This window comes from Coregonus clupeaformis, chromosome 8 (assembly GCF_020615455.1).
Source record: "Coregonus clupeaformis isolate EN_2021a chromosome 8, ASM2061545v1, whole genome shotgun sequence".
NCBI classification, from domain to species: Eukaryota; Metazoa; Chordata; class Actinopteri; order Salmoniformes; family Salmonidae; genus Coregonus; species Coregonus clupeaformis.
The window spans coordinates 46,690,101-46,702,133 of record NC_059199.1 but is presented as its reverse complement, the minus strand read 5'-3'; the positions used below and the strand labels follow the sequence as shown (position 1 = coordinate 46,702,133).

General features: G+C 43.0%; 1 protein-coding gene across 1 annotated transcript in view; it reads left to right on the top strand.

Moving 5' to 3' along the window:
• LOC121571845 (CUB and sushi domain-containing protein 3-like) overlaps nucleotides 1-12,033 on the top strand; it is a 558,910-nt gene that overhangs the window by 318,128 nt on the left and 228,749 nt on the right. The window contains exons 20-21 of the mRNA XM_041883584.2: nucleotides 216-431; nucleotides 6,111-6,299. Of these exons, the coding sequence (XP_041739518.2) occupies nucleotides 216-431; nucleotides 6,111-6,299 (405 nt within the window). The remainder of the gene's footprint in view (nucleotides 1-215; nucleotides 432-6,110; nucleotides 6,300-12,033) is intronic.

Sequence of the window (12,033 nt, the reverse complement as noted above, 5' to 3'; positions counted from 1 at the left end):
TGTTTTATATTAACTGACCTCACCTTTGAATGTAATGAAATGAAGTCGTCTCTCCCTCCACTTGGCTCTTCTCCTCTCAGATTAAACCGTCGTTTCAATTGAATTTGATAATTTCATCAGGGGGAGGTTGACAGGTAGCTTGAACCATATTATTGGCTGTTCTCCTCTTGACTTGGCTTATTATTGGCTGAACACCTTAGTGTTTGTCCCAATAGGGGTCCAATTTACCTTCAACACCTTCCACCTGGAGGATCACCATGACTACCTGCTCATCACTGAGAATGGCAGCTTTGTCCGGCCCCTGGCACGCCTCACGGGTAACGAGCTGCCTTCGCCAACCAATGCAGGGCTCTACGGGAACTTCAAGGCCCAGCTGCGCTTCATATCTGACTTTTCTATATCCTACGAGGGATTCAATATTACCTTCTCTGGTGAGTAGGAGGAGTGTGTGGGTGGGTGGGTTGCTGTTGGTGTGTGTGCATATGTGTGTCCATTCAAGAGCAGCCTCCTCAACGCATGCTTGTGTGTACGTACACGTGTGTGTGCGTGCATGTGTGTGTGTTTGAGAGAGAGGGAGATAGAGACTGTATGGGTCAGTCGCTCTGGTGTTTGTGCTTGTTACCATCTCCAAGTGGACTGGTCTGATAGCTCCTTTCCGTCTAGCTTCACATGCCTCCAGTGCTCTGTCATGTGCTCTGTTCCATGCTCTGTCCAGTGCTCTGTCCTGTGCTCTGTCCTGTGCTCTGTCCAGTGCTCTGACATCCACTCTGACTAGGCCTCACCCAGATACACACCTTCAATAATTGATGGGGGGGAAAAAATCATCCTTTCAGTTAGCCATCCCTGAAGTTTTTTGGGGTCATATACAGTGGGGAAAAAAAGTATTTAGTCAGCCACCAATTGTGCAAGTTCTCCCACTTAAAAATATGAGAGAGGCCTGTAATTTCCATCATAGGTACACGTCAACTATGACAGACAAATTGAGATTTTTTTTCCCAGAAAATCACATTGTAGGATTTTTAATGAATTTATTTGCCAATTATGGTGGAAAATAAGTATTTGGTCACCTACAAACAAGCAAGATTTCTGGCTCTCACAGACCTGTAACTTCTTCTTTAAGAGGCTCCTCTGTCCTCCACTCGTTACCTGTATTAATGGCACCTGTTTGAACTTGTTATGAGTATAAAAGACACCTGTCCACAACCTCAAACAGTCACACTCCAAACTCCACTATGGCCAAGACCAAAGAGATGTCAAAGGACACCAGAAACAAAATTGTAGACCTGCACCAGGCTGGGAAGACTGAATCTGCAATAGGTAAGCAGCTTGGTTTGAAGAAATCAACTGTGGGAGCAATTATTAGGAAATGGAAGACATACAAGACCACTGATAATCTCCCTCGATCTGGGCAAGATCTCACCCTGTGGGGTCAAAATGATCACAAGAACGGTGAGCAAAAATCCCAGAACCACACGGGGGGACCTAGTGAATGACCTGCAGAGAGCTGGGACCAAAGTAACAAAGCCTACCATCAGTAACACACTACGCCGCCAGGGACTCAAATCCTGCAGTGCCAGATGTGTCCCCCTGCTTAAGCCAGTACATGTCCAGGCCCGTCTGAAGTTTGCTAGAGTGCATTTGGATGATCCAGAAGAGGATTAGGAGAATGTCATATGGTCAGATTAAACCAAAATAGAAATTTTTGGTAAAAACTCAACTCGTCGTGTTTGGAGGACAAAGAATGCTGAGTTGCATCCAAAGAACACCATACCTACTGTGAAGCATGGGGGTGGAAACATCATGCTTTGGGGCTTTTTTCCTGCAAAGGGACCAGGACGACTGATCCGTGTAAAGGAAAGAATGAATGGGGCCATGTATCGTGAGATTTTGAGTGAAAACCTCCTTCCATCAGCAAGGGCATTGAAGATGAAACGTGGCTGGGTCTTTCAACATGACAATGATCCCAAACACACCGCCCGGGCAACAAAGGAGTGGCTTCGTACGAAGCATTTCAAGGTCCTGGAGTGGCCTAGCCAGTCTCCAGATCTCAACCCCATAGAAAATCTTTGGAGGGAGTTGAAAGTCCGTGTTGCCCAGCGACAGCCCCAAAACATCACTGCTCTAGAGGAGATCTGCATGGAGGAATGGGCCAAAATACCAGCAACAGTGTGTGAAAACCTTGTGAAGACTTACAGAAAAGGTTTGACCTGTGTCATTGCCAACAAAGGGTATATAACAAAGTATTGAGAAACTTTTGTTATTGACCAAATACTTATTTTCCACCATAATTTGCAAATAAAATCATTAAAAATCCTACAATGTGATTTTCTGGATTTTTTTTCTCATTTTGTCTGTCATAGTTGACGTGTACCTATGATGAAAATTACAGGCCTCTCTCATCTTTTTAAGTGGGAGAACTTGCACAATTGGTGGCTGATTAAATACTTTTTTCCCCCACTGTACATAGATATTGTAGCTTAAATTAGAAATGTCCTTCAGGATGTCATCCCTTCTGAGATCTAAAGGAGAAAGATGTTGATAAGGTTTGTTGACAGTGTTTAACTTACAAATGTGTGTGTAATGGCATGGTGTTTTATGTAGGCTACACTTCCAATGAAGTAGCCTCATAGGCCTATGCTTACTATCTTATGAATGTAAGTGGAGAAGGATTGCGTGTCCCTGTCGGGCTCAAGGGCTGCCCCCAAACCCCTGTCATGGACCTTGCATAGCCACGGGGTGGGGGGCAGGGGTTTGGGTAAAGCCCCATCTGAGACAAGTAATTTTACGTTCCATTATTAAAACAGCCAACAGGTCTAGCCACTAGCCTCTATAAGGTAAACAAGTGCTAGCCTAAATTAGAGGTATAGCTGAAACAAATAGCCTATAATGGAGACGGAGCCCCTGTTTTGGGATCCTTCCATCCCTCCTAACCATCCGATCCATCCAACCATCCTTCATTCCTCCCATCCTTGAAGACATTACAGATAGATGGATAGTGACAGGAGATATTAGGGCGGCAGGTAGCTTAGTGGTTAAGAGCATAGTGCCAGTAACCGAAAGGTCGCTGGTTCTAATCCCCGAGCCGACTAGGTGAAAAATCTGTCGATGTGCCCTTGAGCAAGGCACTTAACCCTAATTGCTCCTGTAAGTCGCTCTGGATAAGAGCGTCTGCTAAATGACTAAAAATAAAAATAAATAAAATAATATTACACTAGGCTACCAACCTAGTCATGTCAGATCACTGATTATTTCTTTATAGCCTATCATCATTTATCTAATAGGCCTATATTTACATCAACAATTATTTCAAGAAAGGGAGAATCCATCCATGAATATATTCAAACAGCCCTCAGATTAGCTGCTTTGTGCATGCAGAAGTGTTCCTTGAGATGCCTCTCCTCCCACAGACACGTTTGCATAAAACTCCTGTTTCATTGTTTATGCCTCCCGCAGCCGTTGGATAATTGACTTTCCCTTGCCCACTGTAACGTATGATTAGCCTACAGTTTAGGGTACTCAATCTAGTGGGCTGCTATAGGTTTATAATGGGCTGCCAAATAGCGGTGTTGTGGCAATTTTGGAGAGCAGCTTGACGTGGGACATACACACATGCATAGCCCCCGGTCTACACCAGCATGGCAAGATAATTTGTTTTATTGGGTGTACTCACGTAGCCTACTAGCCTATAGTCGTTAGAAGGATAGTTGCAATAAGGGGGAAATACTACTGTTAGTAAAGCACCATGGATAAGGTCGTTAATAGTTGCCATTATGCATAGATTTTTTGCAAGGTGTTTGCCTGGGCTATGTAGCAGAACGTTGTAGCGAATTCGGAGGGCAGACTGACAGGGATTCAACCCCAGTTCTTGTCTCATTCAGTGACAGTGCAAAGACAGTTATTTGTTTACTCTCATAACGCACCATGGCTGTTAGAAGAGTGTATGCCTACAGTCTGAAATTGCCACGAGGAAACTTGGTGTGTGTGTACACGTGCATGTGCGTGTGTGTGAGTTGTTAGATCGTTAGATTGATAAGCGTGAGTGTGCAGTGACGCCTGTTTGAACGACTGTATTAGATCATTAGATTGCATTGGCGGTCGGTGCTGTTTAAGATGAGGGAGGATGATTATTTTTTTAGGAGCATGGCCTTATTTCTATTTCAGCATATTGGATGACTGTCATTCATATTCCATTCACCCATCTCAATGTAACATCGATAGGTTTAGGTTACTACATAATAATACTCACATTTTCCCTATACCCATCATGAGGTTGCTACAACCTAGCCTATGAATGAAAGTTTACAAAGTAGGTGCACAGGTCAAGAGAAATCTGAGTAATCAAGGTGATAGACATTGACACTTTCAATATCGCCTTGCACACTCTTGCTTGCATCTAGCTGATCTAGGGTGTAATTATTAGTCCAACAGTTGCAAACTATAGTTTCTATTGGACAAATTCAGGTATGTTTATCCTCGTTTCATTCTGTTTGCTTCCATTTAAGAAACGTTATTTAACAGAATCGGCGGAATGAATACAACCCTGATCACACGCAAAGAAAGTTCACTTTCATAGCAGCCACATACAAACAGCATGATCCCTTTGATCATTGTATAATTCCTACTCGCATCTACGCGCTCTCCTCCTCTCACCTTTTCCCTTCGCTTGTGGACTTCAGTGCACAACATATCAGCTGTCTGTGACCAGGTGAAAAAAACTTTCCAAGCCAAACCTTCATATAATAACCACTAACCGCTACACACAGCCTACATCATTGTCACCATAGCTAACGTCAATGTCAACATAACTACTAGAACTAACTCATTAGTAAACCCGCCACAATCATGCAGCAAGCAGTTTAGTAGTTACGCCGGTGGGCCACGGTGGCAATAAATTAATAAAACCAAAAGCTTTTCTTGACATGGAAGAGTTCCAGTGTTGGATAGCCATAGCCAGTTAGCTAACATAGCATCCCTCTCTGTTTGAGCCGGGTGTTTGAGGCTAAACTAGCTAGCTGCATTCGCTACCTAAGTAAGTGAATAATAAAAAAAAAGACTACTAAAGAAATACTCTCTCTCGCTTCTCCATAATTTTTGAAGAAATTAATTTGTTCAAAACTGTTCAACAATTGTCTTACTTTCTCTTTGAGTCAACTACTCACCACATTGTATGCACTGTAGTGCTAGCTAGCTGTAGCTTATGCTTTCAGTAATAGATTCATTCTCTGATCCTTTGATTGGGTGGAAAACATGTCAGTTCATGCTGCAAGAGCTTTGATAGGTTGGAGGACAACCTACGGAAGTTGTCATAATTACTGTGTAGAGGAGGACGGAAGCTAGCTGTTCTCCGGCTACACCATGGTGCTACTGTAGTGTATTAAGATTATGATGGTGCTAAATGTTTTTCATGACGAAATGGAATGTTGGTTGTTCAGGCCAGAGGGGGGATGTTTTATGATGTTATTTGAAATGTGCCGCTTGGAGGGTGACGCCCGAGGGGAGACTGGTGATTGGCCAGAAGAGGGGGTAACCCTTATTTTGGTATTGTCTATATAAGAAGGGTTTTAGACAATAAACCCCAGAGCGGTTATTATAATTCGAGGCAACTGCTCTGCAGACAACGCGTGTCTGTAATTTATGCTGTAACCTCGTGGTATGAATAAAAACTTCTGACACGATGCAGCATAAACCGGACTCTTTTGTTGACAGCGATGATGACCACCATTCATCATATACGACACTACCCTACAGAATGATGTTGTGGCTACTGTAGACCTTCATTGCAAAACAGTGTGTTGTAATCAATTATTTGGTGATATTTAGTATAGTTTTATCTAAAAAGGATAGCTTATGCACTGCATTCAAACAAGCCCTGTTGATGTGAATGTACATTACAGGTGACAGGTATACTATTTTTTAATTGACATACATTTATTACCACTTTATTCTGTGCTATAATATCAATTACATTATGTATGTTATTTATCTGACATTTTTCATCTCCTTGTTCTTTAGATAACAAACTAGCGTATGCACTGCATTCAAACAAACCCTCATTGAATGTACAAGATCGGAAGGTTTGACATGACACAATTTCTCTCCTCCTTCTTCAGAGTACAACTTGGAGCCATGTGAGGACCCGGGGATGCCACAGTTCGGCCGGAGGAACGGATATGGCTTCGGCATCGGGGACACCCTGACGTTCTCTTGCAACATGGGCTACCGGCTGGAGGGGGTGCCAGAGGTCAACTGCCTGGGAGGGGGGAGGCGCATGTGGAGCGCACCTCTGCCAAGGTGTGTGGGTACGTGGTCACCTGCTTTCATTCCCTTACAACTATTGTTACAATGCTTGTGGTTGTTATGATTTGACTTTATACAGTGGGGAGAACAAGTATTTGATACACTGCCGATTTTGCAGGTTTTCCTACTTACAAAGCATGTAGAGATCTGTAATTTTTATCATAGGTACAATTCAACTGTGAGAGACGGAATCTAAAACAAATATCCAGGAAATCACATTGTATGATTTTTAAGTAATTAATTTGCATTTTATTGCATGACATAAGTATTTGATCACCTACCAACCAGTAAGAATTCCGGCTCTCACAGACCTGTTAGTTTTTCTTTAAGAAGCCCTCCTGTTCTCCACTCATTACCTGTATTAACTGCACCTGTTTGAACTTGTTACCTGTATAAAAGACACCTGTCCACACACTCAATCAAACAGACTCCAACCTCTCCACCATGGCCAAGACCAGAGAGCTGTGTAAGGACATCAGGGATAAAATTGTAGACCTGCACAAGGCTGGGATGGGCTACAGGACAATAGGCAAGCAGCTTGGTGAGAAGGCAACAACTATTGGCGCAATTATTAGAAAATGGAAGAAGTTCAAGATGACGGTCAATCACCCTCGGTCTGGGGCTCCATGCAAGATCTCACCTCGTGGGGCATCAATGATCCTGAGGAAGGTGAGGGATTAGCCCAGAACTACACGGCAGGACCTGGTCAATGACCTGAAGAGAGCTGGGACCACAGTCTCAAAGAAAACCATTAGTAACACACTATGCCGTCATGGATTAAAATCCTGCAGCGCACGCAAGGTCCCCCTGCTCAAGCCAGCGCATGTCCAGGCCCGTCTGAAGTTTGCCAATGACCATCTGGATGATCCAGAGGAGGAATGGGAGAAGGTCACGTGGTCTGATGAGACAAAAATAAAGCTTTTTGGTCTAAACTCCACTCGCCGTGTTTGGAGGAAGAAGAAGGATGAGTACAACCCCAAGAACACCATCCCAACCGTGAAGCATGGAGGTGGAAACATCATTCTTTGGGGATGCTTTTCTGCAAAGGGGACAGGACGACTGCACCGTATTGAGGGGAGGATGGATGGGGCCATGTATCGCGAGATCTTGGCCAACAACCTCCTTCCCTCAGTAAGATCATTGAATATGGGTCGTGGCTGAGTCTTCCAGCATGACAATGACCCGGAACACACAGCCAGGGCAACTAAGGAGTGGCTCCGTAAGAAGCATCTCAAGGTCCTGGAGTGGCCTAGCCAGTCTCCAGACCTGAACCCAATAGAAAATCTTTGGAGGGAGCTGAAAGTCCTTATTGCCCAGCGACAGCCCCGAAACCTGAAGGATCTGGAGAAGGTCTGTATGGAGGAGTGGGCCAAAATCCCTGCTGAAGTGTGTGCAAACCTGGTCAAGGCCTACAGGAAACGTATGATCTCTGTAATTGTAAACAAAGGTTTCTGTACCAAATATTAAGTTCTGCTTTTCTGATGTATCAAATACTTATGTCATGCAATAAAATGCAAATTAATTACTTAAAAATCATACAAAAGTGATTTTCTGGATTTTTGTTTTTGATTCCGTCTCTCACAGTTGAAGTGTACCTATGATAAAAATTACAGACCTCTACATGCTTTGTAAGTAGGAAAACCTGCAAAATCGGCAGTGTATCAAATACTTGTTCTCCCCACTGTATCTAATTGCAGTGATTCTCAGTGCTGGGCTGTCTGAAAACCTTACTGTCAAATCCTTCATTCCTCCCATTCCTCAATTCCTCTCAAATTGCATTGGAGGAATGGATCCAAGATCCCTTTGAGAGGAATTATTGAGGAAACAAAGACGGAGGTAGCAAGGATTTGACAGATAGTAAGGTTTACAGATAAAGCCTTGCGCCTGCATGTTTAGTCTCAGCTAAGTGCCATTACACCTGATTCAGCTAATTCATTGATCTTCAAACAACAGCTTGATTAGCTGAATCAGATGTTTCACCGCTGAGCTGGGACAAAAACCTGCAGTATTCTGGCTCTTGAGGAGCAGGGTTGAGGATCACTGATCTATATGGTTCACCATGGACATTTCCTTGCTTGTTGAGTTCTGAGCACTGAGAAGGAGTAGTGTGGCAGTAGGAGAGCCTTCACTCTTAAAAATAAAGATTCCAGTTGGAACCAAATAAGGTTCTTCAGAGTGATCCCATACCTTAAATGGGATGGTTCTTTCCATGAGTGTTAATTTAACTCTTTACTGTGTTACTTGAACTCTTGAATCAACACTGGAAATGTTACACTGAAAAATCAACACTAGTTAACACTGGCCAATGTGCTGTGTGCTATGAAAGGGACACATCTGAAGGCCTCCATACATTTCAATAACCTTTTAGAATTCTGAAGAACCGTTGATGCCACGTCAAGAACCCCCCAATTAACTAAAAGGTTCTTTATTGGGCAAGAGTTCTCCAAAGAACCTTAACAGCTGAGGAAGAACCATTTAAGAACCTTTAGTGTAGGGTGCTCTGTTTAAGATATGCCACAATAAACCCGAAGACACACACAGAGACAGACAGGCAGACGGACGGACGGACAGACAGAGGGACAGACAGGCAGGCACACAGCTAGAAACATAGCCAGACACAGACACAGAGCTCTTTCTCTATCCGTCTACATCAAACCCAATCTGCTCCCTGTCCTCTGTCCCTGTAGGGGAGTGTCTCTGTGTATCACTAACAAGCTGGGAGAGGTCAGACACGTTGTCAACAAGGCTAATGCAAAGAGACTAGCATTACTGCATGCTGCTTTAATAGAGATACTGTGGAGTGAGCTATGAATCTCACTGTCTCAATGTACCAAGCAAACCCCAGTCTGCTACACCACCTGTGCAGTGGGGTACCCAGACCTGGGTTTGTTGGTCTTTTTCTTTCAAGTAGTTTAGCTCCACTTAATTGAGCCATGGAATCATCCCAGAAGTGTACATTCCACCCTTCTGGCACTCCAGGCAGGCTCAATCAAACACTCAAAGTATTTGATAAAAAACAACTACTATTTGAACCCAGGTATAGGGGTTACACTGTGTTTCCCCAGTCTCCTCCTCCTCAGACGAGCTTACTAGCGCTCTTGTTCCCCCATCAAACCTGCCTCTTCCTGTTTCTACACTGCTTACCGCGGCGTCCTCCCTGGTATGACACCAGCTGCTCGAGGAGAGTAGTGATTTACAATTCATGCTGTCATGTTGAGATGTTCCTGGATTGTATCTATCCGTGCATTCTGCAGCGCGGAGCCAAATAAAAGGAATACAGCAACCGCTAAACATCCATCAAATCCCAGATGTGTCTGAATAAAACACTATCCGCTGGAATTTATCCGCACATGCATAATGTCCGGGCCCTACCTGCCGGGCCTAAACAGATGAGTAATTATAATAATGGAGAACTTTTCAGATTTTTCCAACGGAGCCCAAAAATAAAATAATTCAGGGCTGGGAAGGTCACCAGTAATTTTTCATATTAATTGAAAAAAATAATGATATGCATTTGTCAATGCTGTGTGTGCGTGCCGTTTGTTTACTTTCCTTGTTTCTGTGGTTTAATTTTTCATGGTGTTCATTGGTGCCAGATCTCTAATCTTGAGAGTGACTACAAAAACAAGGCCTCTAATTCCTGTTTTGGCATTACTTTTCAAAATGGCATCAGGTATACTGTACGCTTCAGGGATAGAGTAAAAACAGAAGAATCTGTGCACAGACTACTTTTTGTAATGGTCTATATCCTAGAAGTTTAGCCTTTTATCATCAATACACAGTGGCCAATGTAAGTATTTTTGGGAGGATAAAGGAGTCTTTTTGGATGTGGATTAAAAACCTTCAGGAGACTGTTGATTGGTACAGTGTATGAATCATGTGTGGCAGACAAGCAGTAACACAAGCATCAAGTTTCCCAGCCATCCATCACAAACATCGATTTCTGTATCCACCCCAAAACAAACAATCTCCACTTTCAAATGAGAAACAACCTCCACTTTCCAATCTTTATAAACTAAAGGCGTTTTGATGCCCCATTCAAACCCTGACCTATGCAATATAATCATATTTGACATAAACTGTATGTGACAATACATGTACCGGGGGAGGCAGTTAGCCTACCGGTTAAGAGCGTTGGGCCAGAAATCAAAAGGTTGCTGGTTCGAATCCCTGAGCTAACTAGGTGAAAAATCTGGTGAGGTGCCCTTGAGCAAGGCGCTTAACCCTAATTGCTCATTTAAGTCATTCTGAATACAAGCGTCTGCTAAATGGTGAAAATGTACACCATGCTCTCTACGTTCATAAATGTCCAATTCCTCTTTGCAGCACTGTATGTAAAAAAGTATAATCTAATAGTCCAAATCAAACCGACTTTATAAAACATGTACAGATGTAGGATTGATCTTATTTTGATCACTCTTTTGTTGCTGAGAATTTTCCTTCACATAATCCACATAATAATTCACATTACCTGTTGCTCCAGGATTATTTTCCTGCCCTAGCAAACTGACTCAAATTAAGATCTTATATCTGCATCCAACTGGGATGCTTATACCCAAGGGACAGACATCCGTACTTTCCTTCTCTCTTCAGTTTAATGATATTCTTCGAGATGAATCTCTCCCGACTGTAAAATGTGTTTCCGCTTCCAATCGGTCTGTTATAGGCACATTCATCACAGCAGGGGGCGTTTATGAGGGATGCCATGCCCCTTCCACGTGGGTGCAATAACAGTCACGTGATCGCATCATTTACACACCCTTTTTGAATAAGGCGAGAGCGTAAAGTTGCTCCATTTGTTCATTGCTGTCACTAACATCTGACACCTCTTAGAATGGGTGGAAACAAGAATCGGTGCATCGCTGTTATAGTGTAGGTTGGTGGATGTGTAATACATTTACATGAGCCAGTGTTAAAGATCGGATAGAGCCAATTAATGTGATCGTTTTTACAGGAATGTAATTTTAGAGTAATTGATGAAGCCCTCTGATAGACATGGAGTAATCATTAAGATATGTTTTGCGTCCCAAATGGGTGGTTCCATTTGAGATGCACCCATGGGTTTGGATAATGGCATTGAGTACATGTCTTAGAACTCAGACAACAACAATATGCTGGTGAATGGAAGGATGTAGGTCCTCCGGAATAAAGCAATAGAGCCCTAAAGCACATTGAATGTAGTTAGAGTCAGCGTCCCAAATGGCACCCTATTCCCTTTATAGTGCACTACTTTTGACCAGAGATAGGGAATAGAGAGCCACTTCAGTGGCATTCTCTGTGTTTATAATGAGACGATCATTTGTCCCAGCTAGCGTACGGCTCCAAAACAAACAAACTAACGAGAGAGCAATGAGGTGGCCATTTTGGGCCTCATTAGAGAAACCTTCATCATGACAACACAACAGATAAGAGAAAGAAGGGACCTGTGTGTTTTGGGGATAGAGAGAAAGGAATAATGTTGTTTTATTAGATTGAGGTCGATGTCGATCATTTTGCATTGGCCCCAGGGGTGTTATGTACAAGTAACTGCCAAAATATAGTAAACACCAATATAAAGTAGGGCGTTGGGCCATCACGATCCGCCAGAACAGCTTCAATGCACCTTGGCATAGATTCTACAAGTGTCTGGAACTCTATTGGAGGGATGTGACACTATTATTTTGGCAGTTACCTGTACATGATAAGCAAAGAGAGAAAGGCCTGAGGGGATATAGATTTTAATAATAGATCCAAACA